We start from the raw sequence: 24664 nt of genomic DNA on the forward strand, positions 1-24664 counted from the left end.
CAATCATAAGAAACCCAACTCGCCCAGCCACTGTTTGTTCTCACTGCTGTCCTCAGGCAGCCTCAGGAGCTGATGGTGTTTATAATGTCCTTTTTGTTTCCATTTATATCCTGATTTCAACATGATTTCACTCTACACGGCATGTTTGGAGTGATGTTTTGAACACCAATAGAAGAAAGGTGAACAAATGTTTCAGATCATCATAGAACATGTGAGGCAGCTTCTTAAAAACAAACTTCTTTTCTGGATTGTTCAGTAAGTTCATCCCTTCAAAGTACAAAGAACATTTTCTAAATATGTTAAATACTCCTTTTCTTTTTTTGTTCCTTTTAATTATCTTTTTCCAACAAAATGTGGTTAAATATGCCGTGTTTAGAGCAAAACACCAGTTCATACCACTGGAATTTTCTCATCTAACTTCCAGCAAATCATCTGAAAACTATCATAAAAAGCAGCTGGTTTGCGACATTGTACTTTATCCAGCAGATGATAATAAGGATTGAGATTGAGAGGGACTAAAGCTACCTTTGTCGTGCTTGTTGTGCTTACGCTTTCCTGTGTGACAACCACAAACCCCTCCACCGTGGAAGCAGTGATGTGAAATAAGTGGAAACATGAAACATTCTTCCATCACTAATCATCAGTTTTCAGCAGAGGCTGACAATACGCCTACATTCCTCCACTGGGGAGCTTTAATCTTTGGATATTCAGAGTTTTTAAACAGGACAAATTGCAATTTTTTTTTCTTTTATACAAGCCGATTTTTTTTTTTTTTTTTTTGTCTGAGGCCAATTTTAGATTCTGTTATACAACCTTCTGTTCCTGTACACCATAAAAAGACAGCTGTATTTCTTCCTTTGTATTGTTTAGTTTACCCAGCAGAGGGCGCATGAACCCATGATGATGATGATGATGAGCTGCAGACTGCAAACCCACTCCAGAGAGAAGAAATGAAGGGGTCAGAAATATTACACAACTTGGACTTCACTAATTCAGGCCTCATGGGAGGAACAAACTATATCAGTCCTACTTCTAAAAATGGTGCATTTGTTTTTAATTTATTATAATGAAACTTTATTTTGCCTTATAATTCCTGGTTGTAGGATGAATCTCATACTTGTGGGACTGAATCACCCTTTTACCTCAAACATCTGGCTTGAAATCCTGAGATCAACACGCTAATAAACATGAGCAAAAGTAGAGGAAACGGTGTTTATTGCCGAGCAGCTCTTAATTCAAAACACAAAGGCGTAAAGCCAAATAACTGTAGGCTAGAGGTGATGGCAACAGTCAGTGCAAAACAAAGGTTATGACTCTTCACATTTAAAACAAGAACACTCTGAAATAAGGACACGGTTAAGTTAAAAAAAAGTACACACAAGGTTGAAGATAATCAACACTGATTAATTTGCACCCTTTGACACTCAACTGAGTGCAACATTCGAGTTTGTCAACAACATGCAACATGTTTCTGAAAGAAATACAGAGTAAATAGGTTATATATGTATATCAGCCTTTCACAAATCAAATGAGTATCACCCCCTTATGGCCAAATTCTCGGAATGTTTAAGATATATGTCATAAATGCTATTTTTGGATAAATATAATCTTTTTGGTCCAAGACTGAGTTTGAATGTGGACAGTCAACAATTTAAAAAGATAAATTAATACTTTAACTTGAATTATCAGAGCTAAACAGAGGAATGCGTCTCATTTTCCAAAAGTAAACACATATAGGAGGTAGAACAGGATTTTCTCAGATGTAAGAATAATTTCAGCTCGAATCACACGAACAAACTGGTGATTATTTATCTGAAAATCCTTAATGTTTTTTTTGTAGACGCGATTAAACTGTTTTGGGAACATAATGACTTTCCCCCCCTAAATTTAACGTAGGTCGACAGCAGTGCAAGGATCTCATCCGATGTTTGAAATGATGTTCTAACACGTTTACATTTTAATAATCTTAGGGGGCATTTTAAAACAGCCGAATAGTAATGCAGTTTGGCCTACGTGGCCTGGCATTCATCCCTACGTAAAATGGCACACAGTGGGGCTACGCTACATATAGAAAAACCAACATCAACAAGTCCTTTAAGCTTATATGCTGGTCAGTAGCCCGACTGGAGGTCTGAACCTCCGACTAGTGCACTTGGACTTCGTGTGGCAGCATCTGACAGCCGCTGTTGACGTGGGTGAGGACTTTCTGCTTCAGCTGGGCAACTTGCTCTCTCAGCAGGCTAGCCGTCGAGGCGAGATCAGTATTTTGACTTTTCAGCGTTTTGACCTTGTCCTCCAACCTGGAGATCCGCTCCAGTTTGCGCCTCCGACATTTGGAGGCGGCAATCCGGTTTCTGAGCCTCTTCCTCTCGGCTTTGATGTGCTCCTGTGAGTCCATGTCGATGGGAGACAGGGGCGGGCTTTCCCCAAAGCTCTGAACGTCGGGAACCGTCTGAGGCTCTTCCTTCAACAGCTGAACCCGAGAAAGCTCTGGCTGCGGCGGGGCTGCCCCCAGATGATGTGACGGAGGAGGCGGGAAAGGGACTGTGTCCGTGGTGTAGTTGACTGTGGTTCCCAGCGGCCCGCTGCCGTAACTGTTTAGGTTTGTATACACCGGTAGATCCAGCTGCACCGTGACCGGAGCGATGTTAGCACCAAGGTCCAAGCTGCTGTTCGGCTGATTGGTTCCGTTAAGCTGGTTCTGCTTATGTAAGTCCTCCAACGCCTTCACGAAGCCCTCAGCGAACTCCTGCTCGTCAGTCACCGTCTTCGGATAGAGGAACTGAGAGCTGGTAGGCGTGGTGGTCACCATTCCGTTGGACTGGATAATTAGCCTTTCCAGCTCCGGAGAGGCCAGTTTGAGCAGCCCCAAGTCCGGCGAACTAAGGATGCTCTCAGCGTCGCGGAGATGCGGCTTGAGGTCTGCGTCGTCCGTCAGGTTTAAGTTCTTCATCATTATCTCCGTAAGATAAAGTAATAATTCGCGCCTCTTGACACTCCCTCAAAAGGGTGTCCTGCCCATTACCCCACAGAATTAAACAGCGGTGTGAAATATCTGCTGTTCAACGTATGTTTTAATAGAACCAGCTAACAGCTTCTTGGTCTCCAGCTGAATTCAGTGTATTCGCTTCAACGCGCAGCCTCGAGCTTTTGACTGGCACAGGAACGCTGGCACGTTCCATTATGTCACGTTAGAGCACGCGCATTGGACAGAAATTACGTTCTCCGTAACGTTGTTTGAATATGCATACACAACAGAGAAGTGGGAATAGACAAGAGGTCTCACTCTGCGCCTTTTTTCTGGAACCAGCTTCAAGGCATCGAGCTTCAATACGGCTTTTTCCCGCTATTTTATCATATAACTTATTCTGAAAATATGAAGAACGATTATGATTATGCCAAGTGGACATTATCTAAAACTTAAATATTTTTGCTTATTTATTAAAAAAAATGAATACAATTAAATTATTGGACGTTTTATGTTTTACTCCTTTAATATTTCTGTTAAAGTTGAAGCTCTATCAGCCTTTGCCGTCTTTACATAAGGTGTAGCATATGTTTTTAGTCATTTTCTATAGTAGCTATAGAACTGAGATGTATGAAGTAAATGGCTAATGTTAACATTTGAAATCCTCTGCAGTTTTTTGTCTTTTGTCTGTCAAACCAAATCTAAACTGAATACCCTGTAGCCTTATGTCCCTAAAAACAAAACAGAAATCAAAGACAAATTCTTAGTGCTAAACCTTTACTGAAAGGGGGACTTTATGTAAGAATGTTTATATAAGGGGAGATATGTAGCTATATATTTCACTTTATTCTAGTTACCCACTAGTAACTCCAGACACTGACAAAACAGGCAAATAAGACTATATATGAGTAGAGCTGTAACTAAAAAGTCATAGCTGCTCTGGTACGGTCACCAAAGTTTATCTAACACAGAAATAAATGAGAACATTAGAGGTGACAAGGCAACTGGCATGTAGGGCCTTAAGTAAGTATTATGGTTTTCATGTTGTGCAAAAATGACCATTTAACATATAAGAGATGGTCATATAGTTTTTCCTTTATTGGAAATCTTTTTTCCCTTTGAAAGAAAGATTGTTCTTTCAACAACTGACTGGGTGGTGATCAAATGCAGCTATAAAATAAAATATAGAAATAAAAATGTGATGTAAACTTAAGATTTAGTGAGTTGTGAAATTGCATTTCCTCCAGAATTAGCACACTGTCTGATAAATTTCTTCAGTGTTGACTATTTTTCTCAATATACGATCTTTGGATGGTCTGTTGCTATGGAGAGGAGGGATACCTGCAAACAGTGAGGTAGAAGCTGATTATTATTGATTAGTGCTTGGCAATCATTTGGTAAATAACTCATGTAACATTAAACATCATGTTTGTAAAATCTTGAATGACAAATAAACCCATTTTCAAAGAAATATGTCTACAATTCTGATTTTAGAGTGGAAAAAGAAACAGAACAAATAATTTTCTCATGACACAGCAGATGGGTTATCTGTGTGTTCAGAAAGGACTGCTCACTTCTCTTTTAAGCCCTCAGTCAAGACACTTGTCTTTCTGGACATCAGCATTTGGGGAAGTTGGATCTGGAACTGGTTTGGTTTCAACATTTCCTCTGGTCAGTGAACAATACCACAGTTTTTTTTTTTTACTTATCCAATTAAGATGAACAAATAAGTGCAATTTGTGCATTTCCAATCATGTGTTTCAGTTTTTCCATTTAAGATTTTCCTATTTCACTTTCCAGTTTTGAATTAGCATCTGTTTTTAACGTAATCCCTTTATTTTCTTTTTTTTTAGTTTACTATACAAAGAAATTATGGCTGAATGAAAGCTCTGTGTTTGGTTTATATTTTGTGAGGATGTTTCAGACGCTCCTTCCTAATTGTCTGTGTGACTTGTGTTAATCTTTTTAAATATCAGTATCAGTATCTTGGTTGTTTACTAGTATCTTTGAACCAACAGGAATCTGTTTCAGATATATTCAGATATTCTGTGGTGGCATTTAATTTGCATGCTGGTATGAATAAGACTAAGATGAGGCATTCCTCAAACATGTGACTTCCATGTGTTTTTTATTTATTTATTTATTTTTATCTATAAACAGATTTGCAAAAGAAAAGAAGATAATAATTATGGTAATGATAATAATGATGATGAAAGTGGCACTTGTATGTGTTTCTAGTTCTCTGGCATGTAAAGGGTTACACAGAGGAGGTATGTGCGTCACAGGTGGGCCCTATCCATCACTACAAAGCTTTGTGCGGGTGGATCACATGGCAAACTCTGTGATGTCATATCTCTTAATGCTGTGGCGGAAATGGAGGTGGTGTGTGTGTGTGTCTCTCCACAACAGGGGAGAGATATTTTTGTCTAAAAGCTGTATTTCAGAGAGTGGGGGTGCTGAACCTGCAGCAGTAGGATGTTCGATCCTTTTCACAATCATCAAACAACCCCTCTTTTTCTTTTTCCTTTGACTGAAAACCAACAGAAAATGTGAGCAAAATGTATTCAGATTTGGTTAAATAGTAAATTTTTGGTAATGATCATGTTCCATGCCTTGTGTATGCCATAGATGGAAGCCTGAAAACTGCTAAGCTGTTAAAAAAATAAATAAAAAAAAATGGAAAGATTCTGGTGCACTTTCAGGGATACCTTTGTACTGATTTTAATCACAGACAAATGTTTCTTGCCAGAATTGGAATTCTCTGTAACCATGAAGCAGCTTTCATCATACAACAATAACAAAGCTTCAGTTTTTCACAACCACTTTTCTACCCAATTTCAGTCATTTTTGTTAAACATGATGAGAATGGAAACCAACAAAATCTATATACTTATGTCACAAGTTGAAATAAGTAATTGATATAGTGCATAGCATCTAGTTTTGATGCATACCTAACCCCATATTAAAACACATAAGAATACAGTAAGTGAATGCACTTTAGTTTCTTCTGTATTAATTACAGATGTTAGGTTTCGTGGATGTTTTATTACTTCATCATACTTATTGGACAGTGGTTGCTTTTTCAATGTCCAGCAATGTGTAAACAATGCTGAACAATGTTCTTATCATCACTGAAATGGTCATGTTAAACTGTGTCGGTATGCAGCTGGATGTGCTCTCCAGCGAAAGCTTAGGAACTCGCCATGATTTGTGCTCACAGGCATGAATATTTAATAAACAAGCAGAACTACACGCCAACATTCCCACAACAAATGGCACAACAGAAACAGACAAAAAAAAATCCCAGGCCAAAACAAATAAATGTTTTAAGAGATATCTATAAAGGAGTTAATAAAAAGTTGTTTTGGCTTTGGCACAGACAGCTGCGTATTCACTCATCTCCGTCATGCATTATTATTAAGCATGATTTTACCTGATGCTGTGTTTCCACATCTGACTTTGGCCTGTTTTCTTTGTTTCTATTAGGTATATGTTATATTGCTGTTGCTGGATGTTTTAAAGCTGCACTTCTTATTTAATGTGATGTTAATTGTGACACAGAAGTGTTTGTCACTGGGACTCTGTTGGCTAATATGCTTTAATTAGTGCATGAGGGTGTATACAGAGGCTATTCAATAAAAACATATTTTTTTTTAATCGCAGTTAGATTTTGAGGCTCTTGATGGGCAGTAATGAGACAGATGAATGTAGAAATGTCATTCACACACCTGCTCAGATGGAACCCATGTTTCAGCACTTCACTGTTCTCTCCAGTACTATGTTGCATATATTGGGGAGAATTCAGAGGAAGTCATAAAAAGTGAGAAATAAATTTGAACTAGTTCATTTTGGGATGGTGAACTTAGTTCATCAGTGGTGAATTATGAAAATTAATTAGTTCAGTTTTAACTGAAGTGACCTGAACTTCATCAGAACATGAACTTACACAAAATTGATACAGAGTTGAGTTTACGTTCAAGCAAATTTCTTCCGGCAGTGGCATAAATTTGGTATGAAAGACAATATCCTAAAATAACTCCAACTGGCACCAACTGACCCCCCCACCCCGTAGAGAGGGGGCCACCCTCAGGCATTAGAGCCCAGAACCCCAGCCCAGCCTGCCCCAGAACAGCTCGGCCATCTGGCCCAGCCCAGCAGAACAGCTCCCACAGCAGAGCTTCTCATATTACCACTGCGGGAGACCACCAAGAACCCGCAGCCATCAGGCACCCCCTGTCAACATCCAACCCACAAAGCAATGAGGTCACAGTACAATATCTGATTAATGTCTGATTAAAATGTGAGCTCAATTAATTATTTTAATAATAATAAATATATATATAATCTATACTGCACATATATATATATATGCAATTTAATTGAGACAAAGGAAAATTCACTAATAAAGGGGGAGAAGGGCTTAAATCCATGAACGTTCATGCAAGTTCATGCAAGATTTTTCTCCACTTTCTTTCTTTTCCACTGCTCTGACCTGCAAATTGTACAACATATTCATGGTGACACATGCCAGTGACACTCACCTAATAGCATCAATCATGGATAACAGTATGTCACATGCCTGCAAATTTTTTTTGGCATGAGTCAGTCAGGTTATGGAGTAAACTAAAGTCTCTAATAATTGTCATCACTGATGGTGAGTAAGGGTTGCTTGTTTAAACATGCTGTGATGAGCAGACAGGAATGCTTGGTATTTTTTTAGAATGATTCAACTTCCAGTGTGCCCAAAGGACATTATGTTTAATTCCACTGTATTAAGCAACGTATGACTGATATGTGGTTTGTACTTAAACCATGATGATACATGCAGAAAACCAGAGCAGATATGAGCACTATGAGGGAAATGAGTATCCATTACTTGTGATTTTTAGAGATTCCCAGAAACAATCTAGAACAGAAATGAAAGAACCAAAGCAAGAACATATAAACCATGACAGTTCTTAATCAACTCCAGGTATATTAAGACAACCACAGCATACATGAGAGGGCGGGCACAAGAGAACACTCTGGACAGATTTCCAGTCTATCACAGGACTAAAGTATGAAATATATATACACACATGGATAAAATTGTTGGTACCATTCGGTTAATGAAAGAAAAACTCACAATGGCCACAGAAATAACTTGAATCTGACAAAAGTAATAATAAATAAAAATTCTATGAAATGTAACCAATGAAAGTCAGACATTGCTTTTCAACCATGCTTCAACAGAATTATTTAAAAAAATAAACTCATGAAACCGGCCTGGACTAAAATGATGGTACCCTTAACTTAATATTTTGTTGCACAGCCATTTGAGGCAATCACTGCAATCAAACTATTCCTGTAAATGTCAATAAGACTTCTGCACCTTTCAGCAGGTATTTTGGCCCACTACTCATAAGCAAACTGCTCCAGTTGTCTCAGGTTTGAAGGGAGCCTTTTCCAGACGGCATGTTTCAGCTCCTTCCAAAGATGATCAATAGGACTTAGGTCAGGGCTCATAGAAGGCCACTTTAGGATAGTCTAATGTTTTCCTCTTAGCTATTCTTGGGTGTTTTAGCTGTGTTTTGGGTCATTGTCTTGTTGCAAGACCCATGATCTGCTTTCTGACACTGGCCAGCACATTTCTCTCTAGAATCCCTTGATAGTCTTGAGATTTCATTGTACCTGCACAGATTCAAGACACCCTGTGCCAGATGCAGCAAAGCAGCCCCAGAACATGACAGAGCCTCCTCCATGTTTCACAGTAGGGACAGTGTTCTTTTCTTGATATGCTTCATTTTCTGTCTGTAAACATAGAGCTGATGTGCCTTGGCAAAAAGTTCCATATTTGTCTCATCTGTCCACAGGACATTCCCCCAGAAGCCTTGTGGCTGGTCAACATGTAGTTTGGCAAATTCCAATCTGGCTTTTTTATGATTTGTTTTTAACAATGGTGTCCTCCTTGGTCGTCTCCCATTAAGTCCACTTTGGCTCAAACAATGACGGGCGGTGCAATCTGACACTGATGTTCCTTGAGCTTGAAGTTCACCTTTAATCTCTTCAGAAGTTTTTCTGGGCTCTTTTGTTACCGTTCGTATTATCCGTCTCTTTGATTTGTCATCAATTTTCCTCCTATGGGCACGTCCAGTGAGGTTGGCTACAGTCCAATGGATCTTAAATTTCCGAATAATGTCATTGTTCCTGGGTTTTGGTGTGTGTTAGATGTTGATCATGGTTTAGGTTTTTGGTTTTTTTCATGTTGAGTTCGGTCTTGCTCTTGGTTTATAGTTCTGGGTTTTTGTCATGTTCAGTTTCTGTTATGCTCATGCTTTAGGTTTTCAGTTTTGTCATGTTTACTTTGGTTTTCCCTCTTGTGTTCCTGTGGTTCCTGTTTCTGGCTCATTAGTTCACCTGGTCTAATTACTCATTCACTTCACCTGTTCCTTGTTACTCCCTCTGTGCATATATACCCTGTGGTTTTCAGTTTACTCTTGTCAGATCCCTATGTGGTTCGTTCCCGTTATGTGTAGTTCCCTGTTCCTGCGTTTTGACAATAAACCCTGTTACTTGCACCGATTTTTGCCTCCTGCCTTGACTGCCTGCAGTTGGGTCCTCACCTCCACTGCTATTCGTGACAGTAGGATCTGACCAGACGTGGACCCAGCAGGCAGAAAAGACCGGCCCAGCACTCACCCAGCATTTAATCTGCAGTACTGGAGAGATGGCTATGGGGAAGCGATCGCTGGTTGGATGATTCCCCTGCAATGGACTGGTCTTATTCAGATGAGGCTGAAATGGTGAGCTGGCTTGAGTGGTGGACTTCTCAGACAGAGGAGTTACCTGAGAGATCCCCATTCTGGGGGTCCAGACCAGGGATCTGGACACTGCCAGACAGACCCACACCACAGGGGTCTGCACGAACTGCGACGGGAGCTAGAAGGAAGAGAGGCTGTAGACGACCTCGCTGCACTATATATATATATATATATATATATATATATATATATATATATATATATATATATATAAATGATTGTTTCTTATCTTTTAACTTGTATGTTTTGTTACTTTTATTTATCTTGTTTCCTTACTTTTAGCTGTAAATTTTTATGAACTTTTAAGTACTTTGGCCAACTTTTGCTCTTTTAAAATGTCCTCTATAAATAAACTTGACCTGAAATACAGTACAACACTGTTTTATTGTTTTGTTCACAAATGGTTTGGTTATAAGTGTGTTTTATAGGTATGAGACAGGGTGTTGAACTCCGGTCATCAAGGGCTTTAGACATTTCCTTGCTCCAACACACTCGATTCAAATTAAATGGCTCTCCTTCATAGCTTGGCATATGCTGCCCAAGCAAGTTGACTGTGCTGCAGCAGGAAACATCCAAAACCTCCAGAATAGCGGCCCTCAAGGACTGACTTGGGACACCCCAGGCATAAGATATGTGGGTTTTATAAACATCTAAGAAGAAATTTTTGTAGGGTAGTTCAAAATTAGCTCAGGAATACGTTAAAATGTGGGGTTCCCCAAGGTTCAATTTTAGGCCCAATTCTTTTTAATCTTTACATGTTGCTGCTTGGGGATATCCTCGAGGCATTGCATTGATTTTCACAGATATGCTGATGACACACATCACCGTGTCTCCTGATGATATAGAGCCAGTTAATGTCCTTTTCAACTTTTTTAGATAAATAATTAAGATATGGATGGCAGAGAATTTCCTACAGCTTTTTTTTAATTATTAGTCCTGAAGACAAGAGAGAAATCATTTTACCAAAATTACAACATTTTAATTGTCAGTGTGTGAGAAATCTGGGTGTCCTTTGACTCTGGGTTGGATTTTATTTCACACATTAGAAATGTCACAAAGACAGTATTTTACCATGTTCAAAACAATGTCAGTCCTTCCATTTCTCTCTCTTGTCAGCACTGAGGTGCTGATGCATGCTTTAATATCTAGTAAAATAGATTACTGTAGTGCTCTGCTCTCTGGTCTTCCCAAAAAATGTTTCAAAACTACTTCAGAACTCAGCGGCCCATGTTCAGCTAAATAAATTGATTTGATTTGTTTTAAAGGGCAGTTCCCATTTCAAGGTTGTGATGCTGTGTGGGCAAGTCTTCTAAAATTACAACTGAAACCTTATGTTAGCTCTTAACATAAACATTTTGGCATATTTGCATGTACCAACTGTAGTACCAGTAAGGGGGCTATCTAATGCTCAAGTCTCAACTGGATCATGGTTTTTACAACATTCCAAAAAATACTCGTTGAAAGCAAATGTTCACACGGTGACAAATGAATGAGGTTTGAATCATCAAAATCAGAATAAGAATACTTTATTAATCCCGGAGGAAATTGTATGCACACAGTCTCTCCATAAGGATAAGATAAAGATAAAAATCACAAAAAGATTTTCTTTTTATGTTTTTAAAATACTGTACTTCAGTTTCTTTCACCATTAAAAACAATATGACATTATAATAAAGACCAACATGAACTTTCCTGTTCATTGGCCCTTAAAAGATATGATTTATAGGGTTATGTTTCAAAAGGAAAGACTGAGTTAATTTGTTGCCCTGCGCTAAATGTTCAACAGTAAATGAAGGGGTTAACAGTCCTATTGAATTTAGGTCTGTGTGAGTTCATGGGTCCCACTAAGCTGCTCCATTGGGCCTTATGACGTAGTTTCAAAGTGTGGGTGAAGTTCCACATTGACAGAGGATGTAGAAAACCATGTGACAGAGATATGCGTGCAGTGTTGGTTTTCACAAAACACACCTGTGCATGCACAGATACATACTTGACAATTTCAGATTCTTAACCACAAAACCTCACTGGGCCTATACTTTCTCATGGTTATACCTTAGCTAGTGTAGAAAAACAAAGGCATATGTCTGATAAATATTACATTTTTCATGCCTAAATGTTACTCTTACTGCATTTCTTTCCTAGTTTTTAGGTAACTTATACACTCACACTATATTTGTAGCCTTTGTGCCATCATGAATCAGTTTGACCTGCTGAAATATATCTTTTCAAAATTGTGCACATGGTTATTATTTTTTATTTCTCTGTCAATATATAGATTTTCCATTTTGTAATTGCAATCTTTTTAGAAGGGTGCATCCTGTCAACCTCTTTTTTATCAGCTAAAATTATACATTTGAAAGAAGATATTTAGCCACTACAATGCTTTAACAGTTCTGTAAAGTCAGTAATATTATTATAATAATTTTTCTCTGTGGTCCCATACTGAGTGAAAGTCTGTTGCTTGTAAAGCAAAGTGTCTCATAAATATCAAGTAAAGGTTTCCAACCATTTTCCATTTTAAAAGTGAAACTGAAAAAATGTAAATTACATTTGATGGAATGATTTATAAGTCTTATCAACACTGAGCACATGGTTTTGTACTCTACCTACATATTCTCACAAAGGCTGAAACACCAAATTTAATTTGACAGCCACAGGTTCTACCATCTCCCTCCCTGTCTCTCTCTCTCTTTCTCTCTCTCTCTCTCTCTCTCTCTCTCTATACATATATATATATATATATATATATATGTGTGTGTGTGTGTGTGTGTGTGTGTGTGTGTGTGTGTGTGTGTGTGATTACAGGTCTTGATTGTGTTAGAAGATAAATAAAGCTTTTGAAGAAAACGTGTACAAACAGCAAGCTGAACTGCCACATCCGAACAGAAACTTGGCTTCTGCTTGGTGCTGTGTCTCGTGGTTGATGCTGTCATCCCACAGCAGGAAGGTACTAGTTATGAATATTTAATTTGATGATTTCTGTTTCTCATGTGGGTTTCCATTGAGCCCTCTGATTTTGTCCACAGTCCGTAGAATGCAAATCAAGTTATTTTAACATTTATGCAGGTATAAAACTATGTCACAGATTTTGTGTTACTGTTAAAAGTAACTTTTAGTTACTTTTGCAAAATAATATTCTTAAAAATTCTAATATCCTTATTACTTAACAGTTTTGCACGCAATATAATACAAACTCAAACGTAAAGTAATTTTTCAACATTTAAGTCAGGCCAGCCAATTATTTGAAATAAAAAAATAGAAATAAAATGTTGGCTAATATAACAGCATTTTGATTCCTCTAAATATCTTTCTTCTACTTTCTTATAATTTACATATTTTCTTAGTTATTCAAGGGCATTGTCTCTTTCAAGTGAAGTGTGTGTGTGTAGGGATGTGCCAGTTCGGACACCAGTGGTAACCAGGGAAACGGGGACACTAGTTCCTAAAAAAGAGGATTGTTGGTTCACCTTTCCGTTCCGTATCCAGGGGTCATTGTTTTATGGACAGCTGTGAGAGAATCTGGAAGGATTCGTAAAGGGAGCAGATGAAGCCCAAGTAAGAAAACAAGCCCAAAAGCCCACAAACCGACAACATTTACAAGCGACTGCATAGAAATGTAAGCCCAACAAGAACATTTTGCAACACTATGTGCTGCTGGCCGAAATGTATTAATTTAGCTAGTAACGGAGTAACGCACTGTATGGTAATGGTATCTGAGTGACTTTATTTAAAGAGTAAAGCATTAGAGTTTTAGTTACTGACTAAAGTAATGGCGTTACAGTAACAGCATCTTCCTGAAATGTGTATTGCTTTTTACGATTAATCACAAAACATCAGTTGACATTCTAGTGGCAGGTGTCACAGAATAGTTGGCTGCATTAGATCAGAATTAGGTCATTTTTTGCTTAGTTTGTGTCAGATTGTTGTTGTAATATGATTTATAGCTTACATAAAGTTCCTATTAACTTAACTAGTTCTAAAAACCTGACAGTTGATAACCTGTAGTTTAATCGGTTTTTATTATGACCAGAGTAGCCTCCCTTATAGAAAAAGTGTTTCCAATTTACATGTAGTGGTTGATGGCAATTGCAACCATTTTAAATGCCCCCCCCCAAGGGTCAGCAACAAACTGCGTAAACATCGTCTTGTTTATTTCTGACCTAAATTTGTTTCACTTCTTCATAGCTTAGTTTCTTTGATTAGTTGATTCTTGTCTTTTTGCCTGTCTTTACATTATACTACTTAAAAAGAATAATTATTTATATCTCAGGTCTGTAGTCTCAAACTTCCCACAAAACAGCATCCTCAGCCACAAATTTCTCATCTTCCTGCAGAAAGTCCTACTGTGCAATTATACACTCACTGGCCACTTTATTATATACACCGTGCTTAGACCCTCTTTTGCCTTCAGAACTGTCAGAATTATTTGTGATATAGATTTAACCTTTTACTAATAGACCTGAACGCATTACAAGGATAATTTAAAACAGGATTCTCAGACCCCAACATGACTGACAGTTAGAAAACTTACTAAAAAGAGATTACAATACTTTGGTAAATCTGATAACAATAACAACATGAAACTGATTATTCCTAAATCCAAAACTTTGCAAATTTGAAAGGACATGTTCTGGACACTCGGGTGAAGAGAGGGGCAGAGCTGTCAACTGATCACCACCTTGTGGTGAGTTGGCTCAGATGGTGGGGAAGGATGCCGGTCAGGCCTGGCAGGCTCAAGCGTGTTGTGAGGATCTGCTGAGAACGTCTGGCAGAGTCCCCTGTCAGAAAGTTTCAACTCCCATCTCCGACAGAGCTTCAACCATGTCCCAGGCGAGGCGGGGGACATTGAGTTCGAATGGGTTGTGTTCCTTGCCTTTATTGTCGAGGTGGCCAGCCGCAGCTGTGGCCGTAAGGTCGTTGGTGCCCCCGAACTCGTTGGTGGACACCAGCAGTAAGGGATGCTGTCAAGCTGAAGAAGGAGTCCTATCGGGCCGTTTTGGCCTGTGGGACTCCACAGGCAGCTGATGGGTATCGGCGGGCTAAGCGGAACGTGGCTTCGGCGGTCGCTAAGGCAAAAACTCGGGCATGGGAGGAGTTTGGAGAGGCCATGGAGAATGACTCCCGGATGGGTTCAAGGAGATTCTGGTCCACCATCCGGCGGCTCAGGAGGGGAAAACAGTGCTTCGTCAACACTGTGTACAGTGGGGATAGGGGGCTGCTGACCTCGACTCGGGACGTTGTGAAGCGGTGGAGGGAATACTTCTCAATCCCACCAACACGTCTTCCGATGAGGAAGCAGAGTCTGGGGTAGCTGGCCCTGGCTCTCCTATCTCTGGGGTTGAGGTCGCTGAGGTGGTTAAAAAGCTCCTCTGTGGCAAGGCCCCAGGGGTGGATGAGGTCCACCCAGAGTTCCTTAAGGCTCTGGATGCTGTAGGGCTGTCTTGGCTGACACGCCTCTGCAGCATCGCGTGGACACTGGGGAAAGTTTCCCTGGACTGGCAGACTGGGGTGGTGGTCCCCCTCTTCAAAAAGGGGGACCAGAGAGTGTGCTCCAACTACAGGGGGATCACACTCCTCAGCCTCCCCGGTAAGGTCTATTCAGGGGTACTGGAGAGGAGGGTCCGTCAGATAGTCGAACCTCGAATTGAGGAGGAGCAGTGTGGTTTTCGTGCCTGTCGTGGAACAGTGGACCAGCTCTACATCCTCTTCAGGGTCTTTGCCCAACCAATATACGTGCGTTTTGTGGATTTGGAGAAGGCATTCGACCATGTCCCCTGGGGAGTCTTGTGGAGGGTACTCCGGGAGTATGGAGTGCTTGACCCACTTGTGCAAGCTGTCTGGTCCCTGTACGACCAGTGTCAGAGCTTGGTCCGCACTGCCGGCAGTAAATCAGAATCATTTTCAGTGCGGGTTGGACTCTGCCAAGACTGCCCTTTGTCACCGATTCTGTTTATAACTTCTATGGACAGAATTTCTAGGCGCAACCGAGGTACTGAGGGGATCCGGTTCGGTGGCCTCAGGATTCGGTCTCTGCTCTTTGCAGATGATGTGGTTCTGTTGGCTTCATCAAATCTTCAAATCTGAGATGGTCCTCAGCCGTAAAAGAGTGGAGTGCTTTCTCCACGTCGGAAATGAGGTCCTACCCCAAGTGGAGGAGTTTACACATCTTTGGGTCTTGTTCAAGAGTGAGGGAAGGATAGAGTGGGAGACTGACAAGCGGATCAGTGCAGTGATGCAGACTCTGCATTAGTCTGTCGAGGTAAAAAAGGAGCTGAGCGGTCGATTTATGTTCCTACCCTTTACCTATGGTCACGAGCTGTGGGTGGTGACCGAAAGAATGAGATCACAAATACAAGCGGCCGAAATGAGTTTTTTCCACAGGGTGGCCGGGCTCCCCCTTAGAGATAGGGTGAGAAGCTCGGTGATCCGGGAGGGGCTCAGAGTAGAGCCGCTGCTCCTCCACATCGAGAGGAGCCAGATGAGGTGGCTCAGGCATCTGGTAAGGATGCCTCCTGGACGCCTTCCTGGTGATGTGTTCCGGGCACGTCCCACTGGAAAAAGGCCCTGAGGAAGACTCAGGACACATTGGATGGACTACATCTCTCGGCTGGCCTGGGAACGCCTCGGGATTCCTCCGGATGAGCTGGTGAATGTGGCTGGGGAGAGGGAAGTCTGGGTTTCCCTGCTTAGGAAGCTGCCCCTGCGACCCAACTCTGGATGAGCGGAAGAAAATGGATGGATGGATGGATGGATGGATGGATGGATGGATGGATGGATGGATGGATGAATGGATGGATGGAAAGGGAATTAAAGAACCAGAATTGGAAACAAATCATGGCCATGGAGGAGTTGTTTTTTTTTTTTGTTTATTTGTTTTTTTTTGTTTTTGTTTTGTTTTTTTTTTTGTTTTTTTACTGCAGCCATCACAAAGTTACTAGAAAACTTTACAAAGCAAATAAAATGCAAACAAAACAAAAATATCCTTCCATGGTTAAACAATAAAATTTAAAAACTAATGAAAATGTAAAATATGGCCCTAAAGAAATCATTAAGATTAAAGCTTGGTATTGATCTCTTAACTTACAAAAGCTTAAGAAATAAAGTGGTTCAAGAATTATGAAAAGCAAAAGCCTCTTATTACACTCAGCTAATAGGCAATGTAAGGGGCAACAATAATTCTCTTTGGAAATATTGAAATAACCTGACTAATAAAACAACTAAAAACAAAGGAATTTGGGAACCTACTATAGATGGCAAAAATATTAGTGCCACTATGGCAAAGAAATTTAACTCTTATTTTGTACAGTCAGTAGAAGAATTAACTGAAGACTTTGTGGCTATAGAGGATTTAAACTGTTTAGGTTTTTCAGCCTCTGCATCATCAATGGTTCATATCAAAACCATTGATGAGACAAAAGGGGCACAAATTATTGCAAAATTGTCAAATTCAAAACCAAATGATATCTATAACATTAATAATTTCTGTCTTACAAAAAATATAGCAATGTCCTGAATAAACCGTTGACACATCTTGTCAATCTGTCTATAAAAACCTGTCAATTTCCCTCTGGCTGGAAAATAGCAGTCATCCTACCAATATTTAAAGCAGGACTCAAAGTCAGGACTGAATGTACAATTACTGGCCCATATCAATTCTGCCTGTACTATCAAAAATGATCGAGAAAACTGTAGCTGTACAATAGGTTGACCATTTAGAAGCCCATAAACTTCTCTTCTCATAGCAGTTTGGTTTTTGATCTGGTTATTCGACTGAAATGGGAAACTGCTGTTTTGTTCAGAATGTAAAAACGTCCCTGGATAGGGGTCAGGTGGTTGGAGCAGTATTTTTAGATCTCAAAAAAGGCTTTCAAAATGGTCATTTACAGCCTGCTTTTATCTCTAATGTCATCCTTTAATATCTCTCTTGAGGCAGTGGGCTGGTTTGTATCATATCTTAAGGACAGAGAGCAGTGTGTTGAAGTCTTCATTTTTAAACAGCCAAATGGGCATTCTGCAGGGCTCCTAACTGAGATCCTGCTGTTTAGCCTCTTTATAAATGACTTCCCCTTAATCTGTCCCAATGCCAGCTGCCAACTTTACGTGGACAATGTAGTTTTTATGTACCTGCCATGTCCAGCCAGGCAGCGGAACGTTTTGTCCTCATGTATGGCTGAGGTGAGCGAGTGGCTCCTTCAAAAATCAGTTGGTGCTGAATCTAACTAAGATGGTATCAATATGTTTTTCTATTTGAAAACAAAATGTAGAACCTTTCAAAAGACATCTGCAAATTTTAAAACATACAATCTGTAACAGAATTTACATATTTTGGGTTGGTCCTTTACCCCAAACTGAAATTTGATAAACATATTTAAAAAATTCTAAAAAAAACAAACAAACAAACAAACAAACAAACAACAACAAAAAAAAAAATATCTAAACTGTTTTAAAATAATCAGGCACTATATCCTAGACCAGGCCGCCCTCCTATACATGCATGCTATGATATTCTCATCATACTGCATGACAGCATGGGGCCAGCCCTCTTTCTCATCCACCAAGTGCATTGGATCATTGTACAATCAAGCAATAACAATCAGGCAATAAAACTCTGCTACCACTGCTGCAAAATTCTTGAAAGGTATAAATTGCTAAGCTTTGCAAGTGACTTGTGCTTTCTTAAATTAATATTCAAATGTAGCAATGACTTAGCACCAAAGCCACTTAGTTCATTTGTTCAGAGACAAAACAGCAATAGAGTCACCAGAGGTTCCATCATCCAGAACTGTAAGCGTCCACACTGCAGAACTTTGTTTGGTCAGTCTGACTTTTCTTACAGAAGCGCAAAGCTTTAGAATTCATTACCAACTAAACTCAAGACCATGTCTGAGTTTAAAACCTTCACCGCTGGGCTTAGGTCTTGGCTAAAAACAAACCAAAACTGTACCCATTTCTAAATAGCCCTGCATGTGTGTTTGAATGAATGAATTATAGATTTTGTATTGTGTGTATGGGTATGTTTTATATAGGTTTTGTAATGTATTATTGTACTTCCTATGTAGTGTAGAAAGGCCCAACCAGAAACAGGAGTTGAGAATTAGCTCTGTTTACAAACTCTGTTTGCAAGGCATCAACTATAAACTTTTGTGACTATGTACAAATGCAATGTCCCTGTCAAATAACTGAAATAAAATCTGCATTACACAGTTGCTGCAGATTCATTAGCTTCACATCCATAATCCAAGTGCCGTTCCACTGTGGAGTGTGACAGTGAAGGCTACTGGAGGACAATGAAATCACTGTTATGTTCGAGAGATCAGTTTAAAATTATTTGAGCTCTGTGACATGGTGCATTATCCTATGAAATAGCCATGCTGAAGTCATAAGGGATGGACATGGTCAGCAACAATATTCAGGTAGGCTGTGGCATTTAAACAATGTCTGCATGCCAAAAAGCAAAAAGAGTTGCTGCCATGTAATCGATTGATTAGCTGTGTCAACAAGTGTTGTTGAGTTATCCAATCCTCCCTGTCCTTTCTACTTATAACCCAATTTATTCTAGTTTATTATGAATTTATTTTCATGGAAATTCTCAAAACCTGTTGTAATATTTTCTATTGTTAAACTGTGTTTTTTTTTATTTTATTTATTTTCTTTAGTGATTATTACGGCATTGAAAGTTACATTTGGAAGGGGCCATTAATTACTGATGCACAGTCTTGTGTGTCTGTTGTTGTAGCTTCACAGCTAAACCTTTGCAGTCCTGGTAAGATGTGCCATAATACTGTCTGCCTCTTTGTTAAACTGTTTTAAAAGTAGTCTATTTATTTATTTGTGAATCTCATAACAGTTGGTAAAAATTACCCATGAGCTATTTTATGATGGAATTATTATTTATTTATTTATTTATTTATTTATTAAAAATGTTGTTCTCCTCAGACATGTTGCAGGAGATGGTGCTGCACCACTATGTTACTCTCCAGGCACCTGATTTATCAAGCTTCCATATGAACAAAAATCGACATAAGCCAAATATTGTCAACTTTTGGTATTTATAATGTTGCTACCTCCACGGCAACTCTGACCCAGGCATACACACAAAATCTGGGAAAACGGGAAACTGTGACACCAACAGTACAGAATAAAATCAATGAAATGATGAGGTGGAGAGTCTGCTGCCAACATTTACCAGCCAGTACAAGAAAATGCAAAAATTAAGCTTCGGTCATTTATTCAGAGATCCAGCAGAGTGGGACGCAAACTGGAGATGCTTATGAAACACACAAGAGGTGGATTTCCTTTGTTTATTTATTTATTCTTACACAATGCTTTTATAATTGTTGTCCCAATTTCCATCAAAACGGTTTCCATTCCCTGCAACTCCTTGGCCACATTGTTAATAGCGTTGATCGTGTCCCTCCTGCAGGTGCAGAGGACATGGCTGAGGACATGGCTGCTGTGGTGCTGCTGGAGTCTCTGTCACCCTCTCCTGCAGCACCACTGACCCAGTTGGAACACCCAGGAACTATAAAGAAATGTTATTTAACACTAAATAAACTGCTACCAATCTCAGATGTATCTGTACATGTTTATTTTATACATTAAAACAAAAGATTAAATTACCTGCATCATTACTATCATTTAGCAAAATCACAAAACAATTTACTGTGGGCTGTAGCGTCTTGCCTAAGGACTCGACTGGAAGGTGATACTGTTCATCCCTGGGGGGATCGAACTTTGATCTCCTGTACTGGGGCGCCAAAAAGGGGGGGTTAAAAGGAAGGATTCTAGGGGCCCATGACTGACATGGGGCCCTCAATGCAATTGTAATACTAACAAAATTATCTAATACTCAATGATAAACTTACAATCACGCAAACATTTTAGTTACAATGCATTGGTATCACTAACTTTCTTTGTTTTGGAAACATTTCTGAAAACCCATCTCCCCTATATATTTACCTTAAATGGTTCAGTCCACCTGCTCCATCAGCTACAGAGCAGTGCAACAGACAGACGAGTGGATGCTAAGATGGCAGGATGCCCCAAAAATCGGGAAGTTTAAAAAGAAAAGAAAAAAGCTGAGACTGGAGAGAGAACAGAGGGGTCGACACAGTATGCCACCCAGTTCTTTCAGAGGCAAGGAGGGTCAGTTAGTTTGTCTGCTGGAAAGTTGTAGAACAACAGCTTGTTTTCTCTTCTAAACTTTGTTCATATAAGCTAGCTCACTTTGCTCCCATATTTGCTCATATTTCTAAAAAAAAAACTTTGGATTTTATTAATTTCACTGTTCTTTTAATCAAATAATCATTACAAGTAAACGATTAGCAAGCAGCTCTGCTAAAAAAAAAAATTATGCATGTTCCGAACAGACACGAAGCAGGTGCTGCCAGACCCCCCCCTCCCTGCCCCACCTGAACATGCCCCCCACCCCCCACCCCCAACTGAACATGTGGAGAAAAAAACATTATATAATAGAAAAAAAGTTCTGAATTATTAATATTAAATAAAAAATAGTTTGTATTTATTTTAGAACAATTTGAATGGTTCAGAAAATCTTCAGCTATCACTGTAATGTAGGTTAGGTCAGGAGTTTGGGACTCATCCTCCTGCTTTGCAGTAGGAATAGAGCACATTTCTAGTGCAGCAGACTGGGTGACTGCTTTCAATCCAATCAGAGATATATTTCAATTTTTTAGATATCAGAAGATTAACTAGCAACAACCATATAGCATTGTATATGTTTCCCCACTAATTTAATGCTTCACCTGTGAGTCTACAGATCTAGAGATAAATTAGACTTGCATGTGTTGCTACATGAGGGAGACAATGACGTGGAGTATTGGTGATCAGATCAGTTTCCCTTGACATTGTTGGTGAAATCACTAAAAGCACCTTTTAGTAAAACAAAATAGTAGGAGGCCACTAGAAATAATGATTGTGATGCTATTACATGTGACATTACATCATTGGAGATACTGTTTAATAGAACAGCTGGATAGAATAGAAAGCTGGACTTCAAGGACTTGATAAGATATTTTCCAGGGAGAAAGCTCCACTTTGGGCTCTTGGTGAAAAAGGCTGAGCAAGGACAGTGATTGTGAATGAGACTGCAAGAGCTTGACTCAGAATTAGTGCACCTTTACCTCTCCACAAAGTTCTACCTTTTAAAATGTGATTATTTAACTTTAAAGATGGCTCCCAGCCATTGTTTGGTGTAAATCTCCACAGTGTTTTTGCTTCTGACTCTAGGTCCTGCTATTTTTTGTTTCTGAGCCTACGTCATTTATTTTACAATTTGCATCTGATTTAATGATGATAATGGTCACAATACAATAAATCCTAACAAATGAGTGGCCATTTTGTTTTTGATGGTGTTTTAGCTGAGATTTGATTTGTTTCTCCGCAGATTATAAATGCATTTCATTTTCATGGAAGAGGTTATTTTGTATTTAAGTTTTGTATTTGTAATTTGTTTTGTGATAATTATCATGAGATAATTAATTGTTTAAGTATTTAAAAAAAGATAGATGGGTTTTTAAATATGAAGTATCCGTCTTGCAGCAAATAATTGAAGCCTGTCATGTTTTTATTTTCATTTCTTTTAATTTAATTTCTTTTAATGCTACTTTGATGATCTAAACCAGTTTCTTTTCATGGGGCCCAAAATCTCTAGAAGCACCCCTGCTCCTGCACGACAGACGGATGTTCTACTTCTACCGACCAGCTGCATGCTCCGATGCCTCTGGCGTGTTTTGCCTTCTGACACTGCGATGACAACATCTGCCACCTGCTGCCACTATTCTGCCCACCAATTAAACCTTTTAATGTTTTTCAACATGGTCCATCAGGATCTCACACCCCGAAAAATTCCACTTCTTAACTCTTTTTTCTCTCCCGAGCCATCATGCAAATGATGTGATGAATATATATTAAGGCGTCCACCTGACCATTCATAGCCATCATGTGGGCATGGGAAGGCGTTCCCTCACGTGTGCCCACTTTAGAGTTGATTCTGATTTATAAACAGAAGCAGGCGTGGGATGTTCGTGTGCACGCTTTTAAAAAATCTGTGCGCAGCATTTGCTTTTTGCTCAGCAGACACCACCTGTAGTTTGCTTTGCTACACACAGTTTTATAAATAAGGCTCCAGGCGTGTGAAATGATTTTTGGGACATTCTTGTTTGCCTATTTTATTAACGACTGCACTTGTAAAGCTAAAATGGTGAAATAAGCCTTTTAAATAAATTGTCATCTGATCTTGTAATTTTCAGACATGTTGGAAAGAAGAGTTAGACATCAAGTGGGCCATTTTTTTCCTAGTATAATATTTTTCAACTAATTTTCATATTGCTTTTGTTGACATTTAGTAGCTTACTTAGTATTTTCAAATACTGACATGACCTGCATGTCACTATTTTTATTTATATAGTTATTGCTGATGTGCAAGTGTTAACCGTGCCCCTCATGCTACTTTTGTACATGCTACAAAATTAGTATGCAGATCCTGATCAATGGTGTGGCATCATTATTTTACCTGTAAGCAAGACTCATCAACTGCTGCACAAGCAGTTAAACAGATAGAGGGGCCAGTGAGAGTAAATCTGGTTTATTATAAAGTAAAACATAAAAGTTTAGCAAAGCGATTAGATTCTAATATAAATGTAATTTTAATGACATAATTACATTTTTCTTATTGTTATTGCTACACACTATACATTTAAAACCAAACCTGCTAAAAATAAAAAAAATAAAAAAAAAAATCATGAGCTCTATTCAACCTTATTTGTACCCAGCTCATCTTACTTGACCTTCCAGTGTTGTGCTCAATCATTATTTTTTCTATCACCTGCTCAGCTCCTTTCTTTTTAAATCACTTTATTGTTTGTTTTGCTTCTAGATTCTACCACAGTTTTATATGCAGTGCCTTCTGACTTTACAATGACCGTTCGGTAGCCTGCAGGCAATGTCATTCTGACTTCCTTCACAGTTATCTTTCTGGCACATCAAGCTGGCAAATGTTTATCTGAATTGTCCTACAGCCAACTTAATCTTAACCAGTTTTCCTTCATTGACTGTGACTTCTGACATTTCTATGGAGGCTGAGTAGTGTGTGATATCTCCCCTGTGGGGGATAGAATATAACAGATAAAACATTACAGATACAAGTTTACACAAAAACATGCCTCGTAGGGAAAAGCATTTCTGGGAAATAAATGGAAAGAGAGGTGCAGAGCATGGTGAGAGATGTTTCCTGGCAGGCAGGGATTACATGAGTTTCCATAAATATGTTTGGCAGCTTGGTATACTTTGTGCCCACTGGTAAAAATAGGCCTTATTCCCAAGGGAAGTGATGACGTCTGCAGCCTGCCTGCATCACCAACCACAAATCGGCTTCATTCTAGCAGTGGAAGAGCAGAGAGGAGGTGTGGGGGGAGCATCAGTGATCACCATGGCAACACATGCAGAGTGACGCAGGTAAAGGCAATAGAAAGCAAGGGAGGTAGCGATTGGTTGCCAGCTGCAGTGGCGTGTGTGTATGGAAGAGATGTGTGGGTGGGAAAGAAGAGGAGGAAAACTGAACAATCCAACACTGACATTAGCCCCCACACTGCAACACACACTGACACACACCATCCAATCCTGTTAGCATGGTTAAAAATTCAGTCTAGCAATGAGATGATATGATTTTGCACGGTTCTTGAGTAGACTTCAGAGCTAGTGAAAAATATTTTTCCTCTCTTTTTAATGCCATTTTGGATTTGCATGCATGCATTTTGAGAGGAAATATTCTCACCATCAACTCAAAGAAACATTAAATTTAATTTCAGTGGTACTAAAATATTTTTTGTGGCAAATTAACTGCTTTTTCAAAGCCTAAATGACATTTCAAAGATTG

The 24664-nt window shown here is 39.3% G+C and overlaps 1 protein-coding gene across 1 annotated transcript; it reads right to left on the bottom strand.

Annotated features, from left to right (window-relative positions):
- Window positions 1-1198: 1198 nt before the first annotated feature.
- jund (JunD proto-oncogene, AP-1 transcription factor subunit) lies at window positions 1199-3165 on the bottom strand. Its single transcript, XM_042007377.1, has one exon. The coding sequence runs from the start codon at window positions 2954-2956 to the stop codon at window positions 2144-2146; it is 813 nt and encodes a 270-aa protein (XP_041863311.1). The 5' UTR covers window positions 2957-3165; the 3' UTR covers window positions 1199-2143.
- Between the last annotated feature and the right edge of the window lie 21499 nt (window positions 3166-24664).

This window comes from Melanotaenia boesemani, chromosome 14 (genome assembly GCF_017639745.1).
Source record: "Melanotaenia boesemani isolate fMelBoe1 chromosome 14, fMelBoe1.pri, whole genome shotgun sequence".
Classification (NCBI taxonomy): Eukaryota; Metazoa; Chordata; class Actinopteri; order Atheriniformes; family Melanotaeniidae; genus Melanotaenia; species Melanotaenia boesemani.

Excerpts from the sequence above, each read along its gene's own strand:
- jund (XM_042007377.1), bottom strand. The coding sequence starts at position 2,956 with ATGATGAAGAACTTAAACCTGACGGACGACGCAGACCTCAAGCCGCAT.